The following is a 22,589-nucleotide window of genomic DNA, read 5'->3' on the forward strand; positions in this document are numbered from 1 at the left end:
CTCTTGATGCAGAGGGAATGTGGAGAAAAGCCCTTTCTCTAAAGCAGTCCTGGGGCTTTTTTGCTCCATCTGCCAGTAAAATCCTAATTGACTGGCTGTTGTTGTGACACAGATGCAGCAAGGTGATTTAATTGAGGGATCAGATGGAGTAGGAAGGTGAGAAGTGAACATCTTCAAATAAAGGCAAATAGCTGCACTAATTACCAAGGGCTGGAAGGAGAATCATGACAAACAGTAACCAGGTGAAACTGGAATAACAGGAAATGGAACTGAGGAGAGGGCTATCATGTCAGGAGGAAGTCCCTAAGTGGATGTGCCTCAGCTGGCATGTGAATATTCGGGGGGAACCTGAAGGGTTTGGTGCTGTACTGTTTCATGCTGTTTTCCACTTTAGAAGTCCAGTGAGAGGCTCACAGTGACAGGCTGTGACAGGCTGTGACAATCTTTCTGAGCCTGATGACTGCACAGCATCACCAGCTTCCCTCTTTACGGTATTATTCACTGTTGCTTAGAAACCAACGTGATGAATGCTCCAAAGGGTCTGGGCTGCTGGGTGAGCCAACAGCACCTCCCAGGGATGGGAGCCAGACACATTTCAAATCGGAAACAGTAAGAGAAGTAATGAGTTTGAGAAATATTCATGTAGCCTGTGATACAATGTTTCTTCTCTGCTGTTCTGTTCATTTTTAAATTAGGTGAGCACAGCATTCAGACATTACCCACTGGTGGGATTTCACTTCTAGTAAGGTCTCAGATGCAATCTGTGTTTCCCAGCGTGCCACTCACTGTTCTGGTTATTACAACACTGCTGTTGGAAATGGAGCTGTTCCTAACGACAAAAAGCCCTTACACTTAAATTCCAGTGTGGTAATGCAGCTGTATTCTTCTCCTTGGTGATTTTTCCTTTTGTTTTGTTTTTTTAACTGGGTGGATTTGATGCTTGTGAAAAAGAGACCAGTATCAGTGGCTGGAGCAAGGTACTTCACAGACATGACATGTGCAGCTCTGCCAATGCACCTCTATCCTTTTTTTTTTTTCTTTTTTTTTGGTATTTATTTATATTCTTTTTAATTTAGCGCTGGTGAAAGGTGCTGGATTGACCCCACTGGAGGCTGAAGCCCTCTATTTACCCACAGAGCAGATACAGCATGGGCGGCAGCTGTGCAAGTTCCCCCACGCTGCCCCCACCCATGTGCCTCATCTCTGTCCTGGAGGGACCACCTCTAGAGGTGAGAGGATAGTTCAGTCTCCATGACCCATCCAACCCCCGGCCTTTCTGCTGAGACTGCCAACAAAGCTACAAGAGTCACGATGCTGCAGCTGAACACTGGTCAGATGGGAAGTGGACAAAGCCTAACAATTCATTTCATAAAGGCCACCTAAATTTATCAACTTAACATCTTTGTCACCTGTGGCTTTAACCTAAGCATGGTTGGGTAGGATTTCTAGGGTTTAGTCTGATTTTTAAATGCTTCTCTCATTTATCCAAATGATAATGCAGGTACTTAGGACCACCTTCTCTGTTTTACTGCAGAGTCCTTTCCTGAGGAGATGGGTATCTTTATAACAAATTAGTTCCATTAGTGACCAAAGGAAGCCATGGCCTTTTGTATTAAGAATTCAACAGGAATTTAAATTGTTCTCCACTTCCAAAAAATTACCCTTTTATGGATCCTTAAAATAGCGACACAGATGATTACTTGGTTTGTCCAAAGAAAATAACTAAGCTATTAATCTAAAAAGAATTTTTAAAGGATAGTCATCAGGAAAGTTTATCAATTATTTGATTTTATCACTGAACTGCAGATTAAGGCATCAAAATTTATACTAGTTATAATATACACAAGTTACAGCAGAAGTCTTAAATAGAACTGAAATCAGAATACTGCAAGAATTTGCTAATTCTGTCCTAAGAACAGACATTAGTAGTTACTCTTTATTACAAATAAATTTTCATCCAGCTTGACCCTTGAGTAGCTCCTTCCCTGTCAGGGGAGCACCACTGTTGTTGTGTAAAAGGTCAATAAGAAATTCAGGTCAGTTTGGCTCCATTTGCAGTGGCTCATGAGGCACTGCTGAACTTTACTGCAGTTAAAAGATTACACAAGCCAGGATTCAGAAAGTGAGAAACTGTAACTCAAAAAGGCCCGGAAAGAGCTAGGAGTGAGTTAGGGTTTGTCAGCAATTTAATTTAAAATGCAGTTAGAACTCCTCCAATGCACTCAAAAAGCAACTCCCACATGACACTTGCTGGCCTCTAAAGGCATCCCTACTGCTTCCTCAACACTGCCCCTCATTAAGGTGTAGAAAAATGAGTCCTGGTGTCTTATTCAGCATGCTGCAAGAATACATGTACTTACATTAAAACTTCCTTTTTAGTAAAAAAATTGCAATTTGGTGCAGGAACAAACTTTTCATAATTATAATAAAAATGATGAACCAGGAGAAGAAATTCAATGAGTTTGGAGTTTACATTAATGTTCAGTTTATTCCTTAAAATTAATACTTGTCACAAGTGGATTAACATATTTATAATTAAAAAAGCAAAGCTATCTCTGGCTTTAGCACAGGTTTTCCTTTCTCATTAGCAAGTACCCACAGTGCTGCACACAACAAGTGCACTAAGCTACATGCTTAAAGGAGTTAGCCCTGGCACATGCTGCAGTATTTTATTATGGCCACTGGCTGCTCTGGAAGCTTTAAAGGCTTTTTTTGACTTTGTTTTTTAAGTTCTGCCAGTCCCTGAAAGGAGCTGTGGTTATTGTGCTCTCTATCTGTCCAAAACAGCGATACTTAAATTTTGTTTGCAGATTGAACACTTGGCATAATCTATTACCATTTTTATAGCTATAGTTAATGACAAATTTAGGGTGCCAGTTTTTTAAACTACACTCTGCCAGCACATGTGGGATTTTTCAGGTCCTGCAGTCCAAGGTCTTTGGAAGCTGTAATCCCCTTATAAACTGACAGCACATAGAGGTGGTTTGCATCTTTGATATAAAAGAGCAAGGATGACAACATCAATAAGAAGGAAAAGTTAGCAGTGAAGGTTGTGCTGTGCTGTAGTTCTGGGCACGCCTAAAAGTTCAGCATCTTAACATTTGTCCTGCAGAACAGGACTATCTGTGACCTGTGAGGAAAAGACTCAGCACAAAGTGTTAACACTGTGTTCTCCAAGCTGATGTTGTACATAAGAGCAAAGAATGTCGTCCAATTGTTTTTGTTCTATGTCTGGGGAGAAAATGAGTTCGGGACTAGAATGCAGATACTCTGCCACTGTTCATGTCAGAGTGGGGGTGTAGATTAATCTGGCATCTGCCCCCCAATGGAATTGTTGCAATTGTAGGACTTTATCCTGCATTCTGCTGGACACATTGTTCCTTCCACCGTGTGCTGAATATTAGTCCCCAAAACTGCATGTTTGCTTTTGCTGGGGTAAAAGCTGCATCAACCAGCACCAATGCCTTTGCTGATATGTTGGGAGTGCTGTCCAGGTAATGTGTGTGGTTGTGGAAGTTTGCCAGAGGGGGCATGTATTCCCCAAAAGCCGGCATGGCTCTGTAATGCGCTGTGTGCTGCCATCTGTTCGGTTTGTGTTTGTGACGCAATCAAACAATCAGTGCAAATTACAGCTCACTTCAGCAGCCTCACAACATCAATTCCTGCCTAATATTGTGCATCCCAAGGGGTGCGTGTATCAGTAGTGTCAGACTTTAGGAAGTCACTGATGGGAGTCATTCTTCTGGCAAAACCACATCAGGAGGCGTATTGTGATATGGCACTCATCTTGAAGGACGAGTCCCAAGTAATTCCACCTGTCAGGAAGCTGTTCATGAAATACCCCAATATCTTAAATGACAACTATATAGATAAATCAAGCTTATTATTCCTACTATAAAACTCTAAGCATTGGTAAATGACTAGTGTCATCAAAGGGCTCAGTATAGCAACACTGTAGTAATCATCATTACAGCAGCATTGTAAGCAAAGTGCCTCTCACATTTATAGAATATGCTATTTATTATTGGGGTTGGTTTGCTTGAACAAGAGGAAGCTGACCAAGATAGCACCAATTAAAAGGCAACAGTTATCTCTATCCAGAACCAAGGAATTAAGTATGTTCCCACAGATTTCTGCTTGAACCGAATGGTGTATCTCAAGCTTTTATCCCTTTCTCCCATACTCAGTTCTAAAATGCACAATTTTATGGTATTTCTATAACTTTACAATACAAGGGAGCATTAGGCACAGCCATAGCCAATTCCACACAGGCGCCCACTTGCCCACTTTATTTTATGTTTAAAAGGAAGCACTTTGCAACATACAACTAGGGACACACACATCTTACACACACTAGGTGGTATGTCCTTAATTGATCCAACAAGGCAGTTCTTACTGCATCCTTGTGCTATGCACCCACCAACAGTCAGCTGCTTAGTGGGCTCGGCACCATTCCCTGAGTCCTGTGAGCTCTTGTGTCCGAGCCAAGTGCACAGGGGGCTGAGACCCCTGGGCGTGCAGAGAATGGCTGCTGTTTGTCCCGTGTAGGTGATTGTTCTCACTTGTTCACAGGCTCTCCCTCTCTACCAGATAAGTACCGCCACTCTCGGGAGATGATGATGCTGCTGCCAGCGCACCGGGACCGGCCCAGCAGCGCCATGTATCCCGCAGCTATCATGGAAAACGGACAGGTAGCAGCTCTCCTTTCTGCTCTGTCACTTCAACCCCCTGAAACTGTGCCTGGATTTTTGCTGGCTTTCACCACCTTAAAGCTTTCTTTCTTATTTTTGCAAACTACAGCAGCTTAGGATTGTTTTCAGAGGTGAAACAGAACTTTTCCTATTAATCCACCGCTGGAGGCACCCACTGTGGCAGCTGAGTGATATAAACTGTAGTGACTATTAAAAAAGCAGATATGTCCTGTGAAAATGGACTCACTTCCCAACTTTATCGTGAGCCCTGGTCCATTGCAAGTAGTCACATCATTTTCTTTATTTGTTTAGAACCATGGCCATCTGTTCTTGCAGATTCAAGCTGATTATAAATAACTTTATGGTGATTTCCAAAGGAATCAAAAACCATGAGAGGCTGAAATAATATACAGGGTCTCCAAAAAATCTGGGCCCTAATTCCTCTGGATAAATTGAAAAATGTGCCTACATTTAAGCATTTAAATCTCACCCTGGCATGCATTTTTAAAGGGAATCTCCTGATCCTGCCCACTTATCACACTTCAGTTTGCACTGGAGAGCTGTTTTCAAAGCATGCAAAGTCAATGTTCAAACAAAACCAAAGATAAGCTTCAGAGGGCAAACAATATATTCCAGCTGCTAACGGGCACAAGGCCAGGCTAGAACTAGTGTAAAATAATTCCTCCAGAGAGCAGGAACTGTGGGCCCTCAGCACTGTTACACTCTAGAGATTGATTCACATTGCACTGCAGTACCTGCCAATGTACTCACAGCCTGAGGTTCCCAGGGAATCCTTAATTAAAAAACTTCTTTACTTAAAAAAAAGGAGCAGAAAGTGCACATTGCCCCAGCTAGTTTGGAACTTTTTTTTTATTAACTCTTCTTTGCTAACTTTCTTCTCTCTTAGCCTCCGAATTTCCAGCGCGCCTTGATCCAGCAAATGATTGGACCATGCAAACCTTGCAGTGACCCCAACCTGTCTGTGGCTGAGAAAGGTATTCCTTTTCCTGTTCAGCATGCATGCTTGCTAAAATACTATTCCGCTGCTCATGCTACAGCAAGTAACAAATGGGCTTCTACATTTCCTGGCAGAGTGCATTTCTCTCACACTTTTCTAATTAACAGTTTAATTAACCGGGCCTTCTGCCAATCTACCTCATTTCAGAGCCTTCACAGAAGGGTGGGGTGGCACAAACCTCCTATTTCAGAAAGCTTTCTGAGTTTGGCATTTTGTTATTGAAACAATTCCTGCAGCCTTTGTCAAGCAAACTTGCAAAGCAGCAAATGAAAAGTTATCTGAGAACAGCCCAAGATTTGGGCTATATTTTTTATTCATGAGTTATACTGGTTTTTAATACACATTTATTGTTCAAAATGAAAACTTTCCTTGTAATCTCTCTCTGAGGTAGTTTTCTATTTATTTATCATTAGGAATATATGCTTTTTTAACTCATTCCTTTGGAAAAACAGGCAGAGCCCCTGCAGGGGGAAAAAAGCTGAAAGAGGAGAAAGAATTTATATGGTGTAAGAGAAAAGGAGCAGCTTGTGAAGGAAGTGCCATGGACAAAACGATGAGCTCAAAAATTATCTGAAAGGCAGCACTGCGAAAAAGCAGAAGAGGGCAAAATTCCTGAATTAAAATCTGAGATAAGGAGGCTGCCCTAAGCAAGCAACAGTCATGTAGGGCTGGGAAAAATGGTATCTTAAAAGGTTTTTAAGGCCAGGAAAGATCACTGTAACTCTCTAGTCTGACCTACATTGTACACTCAGATTTTTATCTTTCTGTTTCAGTAACTGTGCCAGAACTAAGCTATAACTTTAAAAAAAAATCTAAATTTTATTTTAGAATTTCTAATAAATCAGAATCCTTTACTTCAACATGAGCGGTCCAGATTGAAGCCAAACACCAGTTCTGAATAAATGGCAGAATGATGACTTGATGACAATAATGAGCAATGACAAGAGAGTTAAGACTGGAGAGTGAGGGATTAAGAGCTCCAGCTTAGCCATGTTTGTTTGAACCAAACATATGACAGGGATGGTGAGATCTTTGTACTGGACAGGAGACAGAGCTGGAAAAGGAAGGTAGATACATATTTGTTGTCTGTCTAGGAAAAATACTTGAATTTATATCTGTGGGTGATATTATTCAGAAATGTGGTATTCAGTGCCAAGAGATCACAAACAGAATTTTTAAGAAGCCACAAAAGACACAGGTGATGTTCTGTGGGGATGGTGTGGCAGAAATCCCAGCTCTTGTGCTTGGCTGGTGGCAAAATGCAGTTACAGGTGCTCTTGGCAAGCCTGAACTCTCACCATTCTATGTAGCTGGGGTGCCATCTGCCCTGGATTTGTGGGCAGTCAGGGCCCTGACTGCCCCCCTCCCCTTCCTGGCCCTGTCAGAAGTTGTGCTCAGTAATTGCCAGTGACATTGGTGACATCAGTTGCCCAGGGCAGAATGGTTCAAATGCAGCTGCCCTGCTGATTAAACTTGGCTACTGAGCCACTGAACAGTCACACAGAGAGCCACAGGCCAAGTCACAGCACTGGGAGCTCCCTGCTTTGCTTCTTCCCTGGAGCATTTTGACTAAAACACTGGTATTAATGGGCAGCAGCCACTCTTCAGAGTCATCTCACCTTCTTCCAGCACTCCTAAATACTCAAAGCCAAGCAAATCAAGTTTTCTGCCCTTTTCATTTGATGCTGGGATATGGCAGGAGAGATGAGCAAGGCTGGCACTGCTGTGCATCTTGTCCCTCTGTTTTAGCCCTTTGACATCAATTGCAGCAGTGCAAATTAGAGCACTCTGTCATGTATACAAGGAAAATCCATCTGGAGCCACATTACTTGTATAGAGAGGTAGGCCCTGGTGTGAACCTTTTCTCTGTCAACATTCTTAGTGTCTTCTTCATTTGCCTTTCTTAGGTTCTCAGGCTGAGAGTCTCTTAAAAAAAACTAAACATTTACTTTTATGAGGTTTGTTCTGCCTTATGAAGCTGTCACTTTGTGATCTTTTTTACTTTAGGGAATTTTAGGCCTCAGGGAGCCCATGCTCATGCTAACTCATGAACTAGGGAGACAAAAAAAAAAAAAAAAAAAAAAAAAAAAAAAAAAAAAAAAAAGAGAAACCTTTCAAAGTCATTTTAGAAAGAAATGCACAAAAAATGGCTGCAGGCATTTTAATTTAAGAGAAATCCTCTTCAGATGTCAAACTCTATGTTTATTTCTCCAGGCTTCCATTGTGCAAACTGAAGATGGAAAAAGCTATTTTTATCTCAGTTTCCTTTGACAGGCTCAATTAATTACTGTTTTTTTCCTCTCTTTGCTAATCTGAAGAAATTGCAGTTGCTTATTTGTTTTTAAATAAACATACAAATATTGCATGTCTCTTCAAAGAATAAATCAAGTCTTCTTTGGAAGGAAGGAGGGAAGGTGCATTTTAATAATGTTCAAGGTTGACAGAATTCTCAAGATCTTGAAAAAGGTTCATGTTCACGTCAAGAAGCAGCTTTTATTTCTATGAAAAACCAATTCCATGAAGATAATATTCACTCTCTGTTAAATGAAGTATAGAGATACTTCCTGATTCACAAAGACTTGATCTCTTCAGGACACTCTGTAATACAAGGAGGCCAAACTGTTGTCTTAAATATTTTGTCATCAAAGTTCTTGATCAACTCTGTAGCTTAGTAAATTGGAGCTTTGAGATAATTTATTTTGCAAAACAGATTGAAATATAATTTCCTTCATGTCCTTTTTTCAGTCCTCACTGAGCCTGCAGTGCAGCCACAGGCTGTCCTGTGTTTCCAGAGGGTTTTGCCATGCTCCCTTGTCACTACTCCCCACCAAGCAGAACAGCTTGCACCTGAGATCCAGCCACTGTTCCATTGGTGGGATTTCATTTTTACCTCCACACTGATTTGCAAAGTAACCTGCCAGAGTCCTACTGCTCTTCAGATTTGCTAGAAATGGGCCCAGGGATGGAGGGGAGCTGGGCAGACTAACCCTGCCTTCACCTAACTCTCACTTCCTTAACAAAGCATCTCTAAACTTAACACTCTGTAGCCTTTCTGTGCTGTCAATCCTGCCATTCACTGAGTCCCTGGAATCTGTCTCTGCTGCTGAAGAGCACACTGGAAAGCCAGTGCTGGCCCCACAAACTCCCCGTCCGAGTTACATGTGTTTCAATCCCCCAGCTGTGCCAGCAGCACCCAGTAGCTGGAGCCTGGACAGCGGAAGCCGAGAGGCGCTGCCATTCCTGTCTGCCCACGCTGGGAGCACCCTGGCCCCACCAGTGCCTCCCCGAAGCCTGCCCCATGGTAAGGACGTGCCCAGCAGGCTGCTGCTAATGCCTGCAGTCACACACACACACACACACACACACACACACACACACACACACACAGACCCAGACCACCTAAAAGCTGACTATAGCCTTTCTGCCCCACCCCTGTAAAAACAACTAGAAACAAAAACCCAATAGGTTTTCCTGGTCTGGTAGGTTTTCAATTTCTTTTTTTTCCAAATCTTCAAATTCTTGCAGTCCTTAAGCAATGTGGACTTATGTGTACATTGGGGCTAGAATTAAGTGTGAGAGTGATGAAGCTTGGTGTGGGTTCTTACCAATGACCAAATTTAGCAGTCATTTAAGCTTAGAAAGTTACTAAATGAAACTTCAAATGTTTGTTAAGAGCCTGCCTTGCCATGAGGTCCTTGATAATGGAGCAGTGAAAAAACTCTCTCTGCACTGTATTTCTCCTTAGCAGCCAGTGTGTGACAGATGCACTCTGCAGTATCCATCAGACAACCCTAGTCTGGAGTTAGCAGCATTTGGAGCTGTTACCTGGCATTACAGAGCTAAACCCAGCTCTGTGGCTGCAATGAAACAGCACAAGTCTGCATTGCTGACCCTTGTCTCGTTCCAGGACACTACTCACTGCACTTTGATGCCTTCCACCACCAGCTCAGTGATGCTCCTCCAGCACTGCCCGCACGAACGTTGCGCAAGGTAATGGCAGGAGAGCAGAGAGGGATATGGGACAACAATGGGCTCCTGAAAGGGGTCTCTCCTTCTCTGCTCCCACCAAGCAGCTTCTGAACGCAGAAATACTATTTTTAACATGCTAGGAACTTGCAGATGAGAAAACCCACTGAAAGCTCTTAACCTATTCCACAGCTGAATGCTATAGAAATAACTCACGCATTGTAGGTCCTTCCCTTTTCCTTTTTTGCACCATATGCTGTGATTTCAGCACCCCGATCACCACCTCAGCTGCTGTTTCTCTAACAGCTCTGGTGTTGTTGAGTGCACTTGTCTGCCCACAAGTGGTACTTCCATACATGTAAACCAATAATCCTTGACATTCTGAACACAAATGGAACTTAGCTGTTGTTAACAACACTGTCAAAAGCTGAAATGGGGATCAACACACAAGATGCAGCATTGCTTCCTTTTTTAGTTTTTAACCTGGTATTGCTTCTCTCCAAACAGTCCCCTCTTCATCCCATCCCTGCATCGCCCACCAGTCCACAGTCTGGTCTAGATGGCAGTAACTCCACTTTATCCGGCAGTGCCAGCAGCGGCGTCTCTTCCTTGAGCGAGAGCAATTTTGGACATTCTTCTGAACCACCTCCTCGCACAGACACCATGGATTCTGTGCCCAGCCAGGCCTGGAACACTGACGAAGATCTAGAGACACCCTACCTCCCTGTCAGGTACAGTCTCTCTGAGCCTGATGTCCTGGAGTCGCTCAAATCCCAGCCATGCCGAAGCCACTCTGCTCCATCTGGAGTCATTCCTCAGGACACCATGGACCCTCCTGCTTTACCCCCCAAACCTTACCACTCCCGGCTGCCAAACATGGAGAACGAGGAGGGGATGATCATTGAAGATGATGACAAGCACCGTCCGCTGCACCGTAAAGTGTCCCAGCCAGTGAGTGGTGGCAAGGAGGAGCAGGCCAGGGTGGCATGGGAGCACGGCATCAGCGAGCAGTAGGGACAGCTCCTGGTACCCAGCTGGCATTGGCATTCCAGGTCTGGATACAGCAGAGAGAGAGCAGGACTCGGAGAACAGCAAACCGATTTTCTACTGCCGCAGGGTTATGTCTGAAGCCCACAAAAGCAATTGGGCCAGCATGGCAGGTTGCTGCTTTCCTTTTTAATTTCTTTTTACACCTTTCCGTTATGTTTTTTAACTTTCTGTGCAGTGGACAGTTTATTCCTTCTGCAGTTTCTTAACCACATCATACGGCATACGAGCCATAGAGACTTGCAGAAGCTGAAAAATACAATTTTAAGTGGAAGGGAAAATGGGGGGAATATGGCAAGTTGATTTTGAACCTGCTTTCCTCCCAGTTTTGAGACGCACATGAGTAGAAGCAGTTGCACTAGGGACATATTTCTTTGCTGTACAGAATTGAAAGCTCATTGCTGAAATCAGGGATTCTATGAACTGTCAGGCTGGAAGGTGCATGAGCTGCAGGCAGTGGAAAGATGGTAATTCTAAGAAGAAATTGGCTCTTTTGAGAGCAGGATTGTACATATCTGTGCAGTGATCTCCCTGCATTGGTTCATAGGTGCTGAGGCAATCTAAGCAGTGCTGATGCACTGATCTCCAAGATATCGTTTCCAACAAACTCTGCCTCCTTTGTTTTTTATGTACTGTTTCATTTCTTAAATTTTGCTTTCACTGGCTAAGCCAACCTGCTTTCTCATGGGAATCGTGTTATTCATCTGTGCTACAGAATGAGAGGAGGTTGGTGGCTACTGGAGCTACAACCTCATTGTAGGCCTTTCCCATGCCCAGCTTTGGGCAGGCTGTTGACACCAGCATTTCTATTCCAGATTAAAACAAATCCAACCAAATTGAGTTTCTCATGCCACAAGCTGGTTGATGACCCAGCCAGCACAGAAAAGGTGGCTTAAATGCATCATATCCAACAATCCTTGCCTCAGGGCTGAACATCATAATTCTCACCCACTTCCATCACCCAGGAGCTGAGATTCATTCCTGTTAATATCCTCAGTCCCTCCCAACAACTCACTGCAGCTGGTGTGCAGAAAGAATCTCCCATCTCTCAGAGCAGACAGAAAACACCAAGACTAGAGTAATGCCCGGTATCAAGTGTACACCCCAGAGTCAGGGACCTTAAAGGCAACCTGTAAAGAACAAGTGTTTGTTTCCTCTTTTGCTTCTTTAGAATGTGTAGTAAGAGCTGCTGCTTCTCTCTTCTGGAAGGTTGGTTTCTTTTTCCTTTTCTCCTCAGGCAGCAATACAGCCTTTCCCAATCCCATGGTTTTTATTGATAAGCTCTAGAAAGGGCTGAAGAGCATTGGGGGGGGATGCCAAGCCACACCACACAAACCAGAACTGTGCAGAGCTGAAGACAGTAGAGGTCTATGAACCAAAAACATGCCTTTTAATCAGTACTTGCACAGTTCAGGAAAAAGAAAATCTGTGGGTAATATTATTCTTTACAAAGAAAAGATCTTGGTTCTAAGAAACCTTTTATTCCTGTTTTCATACTTTTCAAAAAATTTTCAATCAAAATAGTATAAAATATGTAATGTTTTTAGATGAACAATCCACCTTCCTTTCCCTTGCCACACCCACACACATTTTAGCCTTCCTTATAACCCTTTCACCTGTAGACTGCAAAGCACACTCCGTAGGATGGGAACAGCCCTCCCTCTTTCCTACCAATGAAAAATCTGAAGCACATTCAAATAAGACCTCCACCATATAAATTAATGCCAGAAACAGGAACAGCACTCAACTTACATCTTGAATTCTTGCCTAACTGCTCAGTTTCTCCTGCTAAAAAAAGCATAAAGAAGCAAAAAAGGATTATAATAAATCTTTTACAGGTCACCTTTAGCACTACCTCTAAATACAGTGACTGGGCAGAGTACATGGTTTCTGAACTGCCTAAAGATGGTCTGGCTGTGTAAAGTCTGGACTCAGCAGTTGTATGAAGGGGACTTTAAGAGGATTTGTTTGTTTTTTTTTTTTTTCCTCAAGCTCTAGCCCATGCAAAACTACTAAGTTATGGATTTGTTTCTTAAATGGCCTATTTGGCTGGAACAAAGTCTCTCTTGCTTCCTCTATTTTGTTACTAACACAGGCTGCTTGTAATCATTATATCCTTCACAATTTAAACAATGATAATAAAATCTGGCCTATAGTGGATGTTTCATTTTTAGCAGGAAGGAGAGTTTTCCAATGCTAGGACAATCTTCAATGTTAACAAACCAAGCTAGATTTCTGGTACAGAACAAATGTAGGAAAACAACTGATCTTTTCAGTAAAGGTAAGTCAAGGTAATTCCTTAGAAAAGTGTGAAATGTTTTCACATATGCTATCCTCCAATCCCACTGAGACTCTTCCAGTAAAGTTCTTAAAAGAACTAAGTTTTAATTCTATCTCACTTGCCCGGTTTCTTTTTTTTTCCTGGCAGCAAGACTAAAAGTAATAAATGTAGTGACTTACCGAGCTTCCTCAATGTAAAAAAAAAAGCAGGTCTTGCAAATAAAACTTTGCAGAACCAAGAATGCAATTACCATGGAACTGAGTCCCAGGCAGCTGGAAAACCTGCCCACCAGAGTGCTAATCAGTCTCTGAAAATGCATCATCCTGCTCTGATTATAGACCTGGTACAACAGCAGCGAGTCCATTTCGGGAGTCTGGCATTCCTGTGTATTTGCAAGAGTTGGAAGATCAATCAGGGGATGTGCACAAGTACCTAATTTATGGCAGGTCCACATAAAGAAGGGTGGAATAAATTGCTGAATTTGCCAAATTTAAGTCTCTCTGGAGTCAAATTTGTGTTATTATTCTGATATCTACCAAGTATTCTGTCTCCCTTTTCAGTGTTTGCCTTAAAGGGAGCAGAAGATAGAAAGACTATTATTAACATTTTGTGAATCTTGGAACTAATATTGCCTGGAACTACTATTTCTCTGTAGGGTGAGGTGTCTTTTAGGATAGTACAACTCCAACATCAAGCTCAGTCCTGGAGTAGGTGGAAGCAACAGCAGTTGTTGCACTTCCCAACAGGATTTGAAGATTCCTTGTATAAACCACAGCAACAGGATGTTTTGAACAAGACCTTGACATTCTATACCTAACTCTAACTCTAATTCAAACCTCAGTGTACTTGCCTTCATTTGGTTTTCTTTCCATAATGAAATAGCATGTGCATTCCTGAGAAAAATTGGTGGAATTCTGCTATAAATCTCTCCATCATCCATGTACCTGCTGGCCCCATCCAAAACAAAATTGAGAAGAAGCTACAGTGGTAGAAGAAAAGCAATTAAAAACAATTTCTCTGAATCCTACTTTTTTTTTTCCCCAATAGCTGGGTTGGTTTTATTGCTGTATGCAAGACTCAGATCCTTTTTCATATTTTCCTCTGTTTGGTTTTTAGCTTACTTACCCGTTTTTAGGTAAGGGATATTGCATATCCCTTCTGTGGGAGTATCAGCCAAAACTGGGGAGGCTGGAGAGAGCAAGAGCCTTTGGGAAACAAATTATGTGATATTTAAAATATCCTCTGGTCATGCTTCTTTGTAAATACCCCCATTTGAATGCTGTGTATTTGTACAGGAAATTGAGCAAAAAATGTATAGATTGTGATGTCTGACTGGTATTCTGCCCTGTAAATGTGTTTTTAACCTCTGGCATTCTGTGCTTATTTAAAAAAAAAAAAAAAAAAAAAAAGGCAAAAACCTCTAACCACTTCTCTTTTGTGTATTCATGTTTAAAATAAAATGAAAACAGCTATCTTATCTATAATGGAAATCAGATTCAAAAGAAAAAAAATAATTTGTACAAGTGTCCTAAAGGTACTTCATTGTATATATTGTGATAGCATGTTTCCAGAACCAACAAATAAGTGGTGTGAATTTTAGATGTAAATATCTGCCGTTTGTTTTGGGTTCCTTTCCCTTACCCATTCACTCGACTGCTGTGATGTGGAATTAAAGATTAATACCTGATATTAAAACAGTACAGCTGTATGGTCATTGCTGTCCTTGAGGCAGGGATATCCTCAGGCTGCTCCAAACCTTCACAAGAGACAAGGATCAGCTCTCACTTCCCACTTTTGTGTGAATGAGAAAAATGGGAGCAACCACAAGGACTTTGTGTGGTGAGGGAATGGCTTCCCTCTTTTAGCTGACAGGGTTATTTAATACCAATTTGTAGAATCAAGCAGCAGGTGCAGCCCCCTTCTGGGCCAGTCAGGTAGATGGACATGGCACTGCAACAGCCCCGGGCACAGTTTGGGGGCAATACAGAGACAAAGCTCTCCACTGGCACAGCTGTGGAGTGGCTGGGTACCACTTCCTTATCACCACTACCTCACTGCCTAAAAGACTGCTACTCTTTCATTGCAATAGTACTTAAATACTGATCATTTAACATAATCGATGTGAAAGAATAGTAGTTAAGACATGCAGGAACACAGGATTTGGGAATTCAGAGCTATGATGACTCCGACAGACTCCTGGACTCAAATTTTCTTCCATTACCACTAATAAACCAGGTAATTGTACAGGATGCAAAATAACTCATTTAATGTCTTGACAAACCAACAAAAAAATCTTCTGAAATCGGTCTCAAAAGACATTTAGCAGCAAGTCTGACTCTTCAGCTGGCCCCAGGATGTACATGGTCTGGCAAGGCCACATACAAAGACTGAGAAGAGAAACTGTAACACAGTACTTCAGTGCATCGAAAGTATCAACCTGTGGCTTAGCTAAAATGTTCACCTGATGCCCGAAGTGTGTCTCAATCATAGAACAGAATCATAGAATCATTCAAGTTGGAAATTATCTCCAAAATCACCAAGTCCAACCTTCAACCAAATACCACTCTGCCCTCTAAACCATATTGTGAAGAGCCACGTCCACTTGATTTTTAATACTTCCAGGAATGGTGACTCTACCATTTCCCTGGGCAACCTGTTCCAGGGCTTAACTATCCTTTTAGTGAAGAAATTTTTCCCAATATCCAACCCCAAACTCCCCTGGCACAACTTGAGGCCATTTCCTCTTCTCCTCTCACTTGTTTCCTGGGAGAAAAGGCTGACCCACACCTGAGTACAACTTTTCAGGCAGCTGTAGAAAGTGGTAAGACTTCCAGCCTGAACACCCTGGTACCCTGAGCCACTCCTCCCAGGACTTATGTTCCACCCTGTCTTCAATCAGGCCCTTTGGGATTGTTTCTAAGCCAGTTTATTAAATCTTAGCTAAGTAAGTATTTTTTTATTCAGATAAAAACTATTTATTAACCAAGCACAGGAAATAAAAACTGTCTTTTTCACACAACAAAAGATGTGTGAAGCTCTCAGCTTTAAACAAAGAGTTTTAAAAATACTGTAGTTTCTGTTAAAACCAGCAGAACAATTTTTTTTCAGTGCAAGTCCAATACTTTATTTAAGCTGCCACTAGTCAGATTGAAATCTAAATCCCATATCCAAATACCTCTTCTTATCAAAATAAGAGAACTTCAGCACAATTTCAATATCTGACTTGTCTGACTCAGTATGAATTTCATTACAAAGCTGATAAGAGGATAAATTAAACCTCTAGAAATTACTCTAACCTGTGCATAAATTTGTAGATGATTCTTAATAAGCCATGGACACAAACACAGTTCACAAGACAGAGCTCTGAGCTCAGGTGTCTTAAGAGAGGGTTCATACACCACTTCTCCCTTTTGATGGACTTTTGTGTCAATCTCACATAAACTGAACCTAATTTTTGAATAGTAGATCTTTTACACTTTCTCTTATATTTAGCATTCTTGCACAGCAGTACTGCATTACCTTTTCCCAAGATGTTTCCCCTCCACCCTGACAGAACTCCTTTGTCCTAGCAGCCCAACACCCAAGGCTGAGCCCCTTCATCTCCCCCATGGCTGTAAGAGACTTGTGTTCTCAGACAGCAGAGCCAGCACAGCCCCAGCCCCACAGGAACATCCTCTACTTACCTGCACTTCCCAGCGACTGCAATGCCCACAGATCCACCGAGCCAAATGAATTCAGTTGGCTGACTGAGCAGAGCAGAGAAGATTCCACGCAAACCTTAGTGCACCTTACAATGCCTAAAGGGGTTCCAAAGAGCAGGAGGGACTTTGGGCAAAGCTCTGGAGTGATAAGGACACGAGGGAATGGCTTCACACTGACAAAGACCAGGGTTAGATTGGATACTAGGAAGAAACAACAGTGAGGACCAGCACAAGCTTTCCATCACCCAGTTCTCAGCCAGAACATCTCCCTAATGCTCCAGAGAGACAGAGCCTGGAGGGTGGTGCAACAAACAGAGCCCTAAAACCTCACCGTGGATCAAAAAGAAGCACAAGTTAAAATGCCTGTGCAAGAAAGCCCACGGAACTACACGGGAGCTCCCTTGCTGTAGCATAGAGCTGTGTGACTTCGCCTCTCGCTTCTTTCACTGGAGTGATATCCCAGGATACACAGAGTTACACCTACAGCCGCACCAGGAGCTCTCAGCAGGTGTGGGCTCCTCTCCCAGCTTCAAGGTGGTTTCAGTTATAAATTCACAGCGCTGGGGGTTGTTGAAGGCAGTTAACAGCACAAACTGTGAGGGCTTTTGGAAGAGAATCGTCCAGGCCTTGTACCTCACAGGGTGCACCCAGAGCCACCCGTGACGGGCTGTGCCCGTGCCGGCAGCGAGCCTGTCCCTGCCGCTCCACCCCTCACGAAACACCCATCCCTCCTCAGGGTGCCTCGAGCGACCCCTCAGGCTCACCCTGCGGTGCGCCCCACTCCGCCCCGCCACAGCCGGGACCCGCGTGGGGGGCTGAGCCCGGGGCGGCCCCGCCCGCCCACAAGTGTGAGGATCTGCCCCTTTCCAAGATGGCGCCCGCACCGCCGTCAGGGAGCGTCCGCGAGCGCCCTTCCCTTAACAAAGATGGCAGCGAAGAGGGCGGGGACCCGCGCCGCGCGCCGCCGCTCCGCCGCCTCCCCCCAATCAGCGGCCGCCAACTCTCTCGTGGAGGCGGCGGCGCGGCCAATGGGAGCGGAGAGCGTGGCGGCCGGGAGGGGAGCGGGCCAATGGGGCGGCGGCGGCGAGGGCAGCCGGCGTGGGGTGCTGGTGGTGCCGGTGCGGCGGGCGCTGCCGGGCGAGGCGGGATGCGGGCGGCCCACGGGCTTTGCGCGGCGCTGGCCCTGCTCTTGCTGCCGGCCGGTGGCCGAGCGCTGCGCGAAGGGGACTGCGAGGGTGAGTGCGGACCGGCCCGGCCCGCGGGCACGGCGGGGGCAGGCCGCTTCTCGCCGCCGTCTCCCGCAGTCTGGCCCGTTCGCCGGGCTGCGAGGCCGGGACGCGGAGCAGCCTTGGGGTTGTGATAGCCCCGAGTGACAGGCCGGCCGCCGGGGCTGGGCCGGGCCGGCGGGAGCGCTGCCTGCAGCGGCAGGAAAAGTCTCCCAAGTCTGGCCAAGTGCGGGCGGCCGGGCCGGGCCGGGCGCCGCTCGCAGGGGAGCGGTGCCGGGGCGGTGCTCGCGGGTGTCCGGAGCCGGAGCGATGCGCCGGGCGGCCCGCGGGGCAGGCGGGGCGGGGCTCCAGCCGATCCGGGGACGGGATCTCCCTTCCGAGGGTACTGCATCTGTCGGGAAGTTGCCGGTCCCGCTCCACGGGGTCAGTGTAGAGTCCCCACGGGAAAGAGGAGCGAGGACTCCGGGCGAGCGGACCATCTCCAGGCCGGGAGATCAGCAGTGTCGCAGCTCGGCAGCGGCGGGGCAGCGTGAGCAGGGCAGGGAGCAGGAGAAGGCGAGGAAGGTTACTCAGCCGAACTTCGCCGGGACTCCCCGTTAGTCATCGCAGTGTTAGGTTCACGGAGGGCTCGGAGTCCTCTCAGTGCGCGCAGCCAGGAGCCGTGAGCAGCTGATCCAAATCGAGTCGGGCCCTTTGTGTACCACGGAAATACAAACGCCTCAGGGGTGGAACCTGTTGAGCTGCACAGCAAATTAAGCTGCTCCTGTGCGGTGAACTGAACAGATTCCCCAAGTGAAGCAAGAAGAACTTGAGGTGGGGCTCTAGTAGCTGGTTGGGAGTTTGGGATACTAATATTTCTCCTCTACAGTAAGACAGAATGAGGGAAGGGAACCCCGTAAATCAAACCTTCCCGCTGCTGTGGCAGCACTAGACTTGAAACGTTTCTATCCACCAGTGTCGCTTTTCTTCCCAAAGTTTACACTTCCCAACAGTGGACATCAGTGTGTCTGTGACTGGGGATAGACTGGTGGGAGCTAAATAAGGGTGCTGTATGCATACAAAAAATGTTTTCTACAATGGCCCATCTTATAACTAGTTCTAGTTTTAATATAATGAGAATATGTTTCTACCCAGTTCTGTGATGGCCATCCTCCATTTCCTGTCCTGCCCAATTGCTGTGCCATGCATTGTGTTCTGAGTTGAACATGAGTTGCTAATAACAATAATATTTGCCAGTCCCTTCCTGCTGAGGTAAACAAATCTCACAAAAGTCATAACTCGTACTTGTTCCTTAGAGGCTGAATGGTTCCTGGCACTTGGAAGGTGTGAGCATCCCCAGGTGCTGAGCAGGAACTGAGGGGCTGCAGAGTGCTCCGTCCGGGTGATGCTGATATCCACAGATGAATTGTGAGCAGCAGGATGACCAAAATCTGACACTCGGGGTGTCTCTCAGGCATCCCACAGGCTGTCTGCCCTCCTTCCCAGCCACACACACGGGAGTGCTGCACTTTGGAGCACGTGCAGAGTGACTGCTGCCAAGGGAAGGAGCAATGACCGAGTTGTGCAGCCCTTCCCACAGGCAGGAACCTGGATCTGTCCTCTCAGCTGCAGCTGCGCTTGTGGGAGTTATGTCTAAGAGTCTTCCCTCTTTCCATCTGAAACTGCATCAGAAGCTTGTGGAAATGAAAGAAGGAGAAAGGTGCCACATGGATGTAGCATGGGATCACATTTCTTTTTCTCTTGGAAGTAATTTCAACCGAAGTATCCTGGTAATCAGTGATACCCTGTTACTGAAGTCAGCACACGGGGAGTCTCAGAGGATTATGTACTGAGTTGGTTTTCTGTCAGCACTGGGTTTGACACCCATGTTCTTACAAGTTGCTTCCCAAAGCAGCACGACAAGTTTAAATTTCCATTTTTGCATGGGTGTTGTTTTGTCTCCATGATATGATCCTGTGCTCACTCAGGACAGTGTACAGATGCCCTGAACACTTCCGTAGATCTCATTTTTGAGATTCTCACATGCCCACCAAAAGTACCAGGGCATGTTGTTGATTCACATGTGCTCTGAATGACTTTTCTAAACATGAGTGAAGTTCAGAAAAGTTCTGTTATCCAAAGCCCCGATTCCATTTCCCTACAAGTGTCCTCTAAGAGCTCCCATGAGATTACTGCTCTGGCTTTTAACTCCATCCATCTTCCCTTCCAGTGTGTGTCACATTCCTGGGAAGGTTCTACCAGAGTCTAAAGGACAATGACATTGAATTCACACCTTCCAGTATTGAAAAGGAGCTCTTGAAATCCTGCAAAGAAGCAAAGGGCAAAGAGAACCGCCTGGTAAGTAGGGACAGTCAGTAATATTTGCCTCCTGCAAATGAGGGGAAACTGAGTTTGTATGATGTGGCTTCCCAGGCACTGTGCTGGCTCTGTGGCCACAGTTGGTCCTGTATTTTTTTATAAGAGAGGACTTGAGGAGTTCAACCTCTTTACCTTAAAAAAAAAAAAAAAAAAAAAAAAGAAAGAAAGAAACCACCACCCTTTCAATGGTGATTGGACTGGCTGGCATCTCTCTGTTACTGAAGCACTGGAGATTACAAAGCTTTTGTTTGCTGTAGGGCTTCCCTGTCCCTTAAATGGGATTTGGGGTGCTAAATCTGTTGAAATATTTATACTCTTTGGCTGTTTAGCTGAAAACTAAATAAAGGAAAACAAAATTGCCCTAACTAAAACCAGAGGCAATTTGTGAATGAAAAGTCTCTGAACTCTCCTCAGAGAACTACAGAAATACCATCTGACATGCAGAGGGGAAACACTTCAGAGAGGTTCTTTGAATGAAGAAGACTTTATTCCTAATCCTGTTCAATTTTTTTAAAGTTAAGAAACAAGACCACCAGCCTCAGCAGCTGTAAAATCAGTGCAATGGAAAACACCTGCTCAGTATTCTGGCCTCAGTTATGCTCCTTTTGCTCAGCTCTAGCAGTCTCTTGGGGAGATTCTATAACCATAAACATCCAGCTGCAAAACCTGATGAGGACAGGGAATTCTGCTTTTAGAACTTTTTTTCCATGTGTCCCCACTTCACTCTTTTCTTCCTTGTAGTGCTATTATGTTGGGGCCACAAGTGATGCAGCCACCAAAATCATTAATGAGGTATCAAAGCCCATGAGTCACCACATCCCTGTGGAAAAGATCTGTGAGAAGCTAAAGAAGAAAGACAGTCAGATCTGCGAACTAAAATACGGTGAGTTGCCTGCTCAGGAGGAAATGCCCATGGTTTGCTGGGGTGTGGATCACTGAGGCTGAAGCAATCCTAAAACTACTCAGTCCTGAGTTCTGTAACCTAGTTAGGTTGCACAACCTGGGTTGCTCTCCATGAACATCCTAGAGTGTTATATGGAGATGCTTAGGTGAGATTGTTGGCTGCTAACCCTTGGCTTCTGCGGGGACTCTGATCAGCCCTGGAATAACTAAGTCCCAGGTGTAGCAGCACTGCTGTGCTCACACTGCTGTTTGGAGTGTCATGTTTGGGAGGCTGTGTGGTACAGCCAGTGCTGGCAGCGGCTCTGGGTGTTGCTGTGATGGGGCTCAGGCCCTTGGCTCAATTCTGCAGTCCCAGCTGCTCTGCTGTTCCCAGCAGCCGGGTGATAAATGCTGCTTTCTCACCTCCTCTGGTGTCTCCTCAGAGCATTCCACTCTCATTCCTTGAACTCTCATGTTCCTAGATGACTGCTCTTCCTGAATAGACTAGTACAAAAAACAGGCATAGAAATGCCTCCCGCTTTCCCTTGTCACTGCCCTTATGCCCCCTGGAAACACCCCTTGGATTTCGGGTCTTTATACTTCTCATTTCTCCTACTAAGGTCGTGTTGCTTCCTGAAAAGCTTTTTGTTGTTGGCACTTTCTTATCTTTCGATGAAATCACTCTGCTACATTTCTTTTATCCAGTGGAAGAGAAGTGTTGCTGCTCATGTAATAAAAGGGCTTTCAGGGCTATTGTGGAACTTCTGCATCTAAACTGCAACCAAGCTTTCTGTCTTCTATTAAGTTTTAGCATTAAGAACCTTATCTGCTGTCCAAAACCTAACTCAGACGTTCCTTCCACCCCCGGCACCTCTCTCTCTCTTGGGTTTTGGCTTCCTCGCTCACCGGGCATGTCTGAGTGCAGCTCTGCTCTCCCCGCAGACAAGCAGATCGACCTCAGCACCGCCGACCTGCGCAAGCTGCGCGTCAAGGAGCTGCGGCGGATCCTGGATGACTGGGGCGAGGTGTGCAAGGGCTGTGCCGAGAAGTCTGACTTCATCCGCAGGATCCACGAACTGATGCCCAAGTACGCGCCGAGGGCGGCCGGCGCCCGGACAGACCTCTGAGGGCCGAGACCGGGGCGACGCTGGGGCGATCCCGGGGCTCTGAGGGGCGAGACCGGGGCTGCGAGGGGACTGTGAGGGGCGACCTCGAGACTCTGAGGGGCGACGCCTGCCCCGCGCTTTGTACGGGACTTCCATTAAAGTTCGCCGGTGTGTACCGGGAGGAGCCGTGCCGTGTGACGTGATTGCGGGACACACCCCCCTGCACACCCCGCTCCCTGCGGGTGCCGACATTGCGCGTCCCTCCGGCCCCGCGCCCGCCCCTCAGCCCGCTGGGGGGCGGGGCTCCGCCGCC

At 45.4% G+C, this 22,589-nt stretch overlaps 2 protein-coding genes across 2 annotated transcripts in view; both read left to right on the top strand.

Moving 5' to 3' along the window:
* Nucleotides 1–14,692, top strand: part of DOCK3 (dedicator of cytokinesis 3) — a 176,773-nt gene extending 162,081 nt beyond the window's left edge. Inside the window, exons 51-56 of the mRNA XM_056501874.1 lie at nucleotides 1,077–1,229; nucleotides 4,573–4,691; nucleotides 5,599–5,686; nucleotides 8,888–9,010; nucleotides 9,617–9,699; nucleotides 10,183–14,692. Coding sequence (XP_056357849.1) covers nucleotides 1,077–1,229; nucleotides 4,573–4,691; nucleotides 5,599–5,686; nucleotides 8,888–9,010; nucleotides 9,617–9,699; nucleotides 10,183–10,689 — 1,073 coding nt within the window. The 3' untranslated portion in view covers nucleotides 10,690–14,692. The remainder of the gene's footprint in view (nucleotides 1–1,076; nucleotides 1,230–4,572; nucleotides 4,692–5,598; nucleotides 5,687–8,887; nucleotides 9,011–9,616; nucleotides 9,700–10,182) is intronic.
* A 3,077-nt stretch (nucleotides 14,693–17,769) lies between these two features.
* MANF (mesencephalic astrocyte derived neurotrophic factor) lies at nucleotides 17,770–22,457 on the top strand. Its single transcript, XM_056501293.1, has 4 exons — nucleotides 17,770–17,939; nucleotides 20,140–20,267; nucleotides 21,030–21,171; nucleotides 22,113–22,457. The coding sequence occupies exons 1-4, from the start codon at nucleotides 17,774–17,776 to the stop codon at nucleotides 22,295–22,297; spliced, it is 621 nt and encodes a 206-aa protein (XP_056357268.1). The 5' UTR covers nucleotides 17,770–17,773; the 3' UTR covers nucleotides 22,298–22,457.
* The last annotated feature ends 132 nt before the right edge of the window (nucleotides 22,458–22,589 follow it).

Source organism: Oenanthe melanoleuca, chromosome 12 (assembly GCF_029582105.1).
Source record: "Oenanthe melanoleuca isolate GR-GAL-2019-014 chromosome 12, OMel1.0, whole genome shotgun sequence".
Classification (NCBI taxonomy): Eukaryota; Metazoa; Chordata; class Aves; order Passeriformes; family Muscicapidae; genus Oenanthe; species Oenanthe melanoleuca.

Excerpts from the sequence above, each read along its gene's own strand:
- MANF (XM_056501293.1), top strand. The coding sequence starts at position 17,774 with ATGGGGCGGCGGCGGCGAGGGCAGCCGGCGTGGGGTGCTGGTGGTGCC. Across the intron at positions 17,940-20,139 it reads GCGCGAAGGGGACTGCGAGG|TGTGTGTCACATTCCTGGGA; the intron begins GTGAGTGCGGAC and ends CTTCCCTTCCAG. Across the intron at positions 20,268-21,029 it reads AGGGCAAAGAGAACCGCCTG|TGCTATTATGTTGGGGCCAC; the intron begins GTAAGTAGGGAC and ends TCTTCCTTGTAG.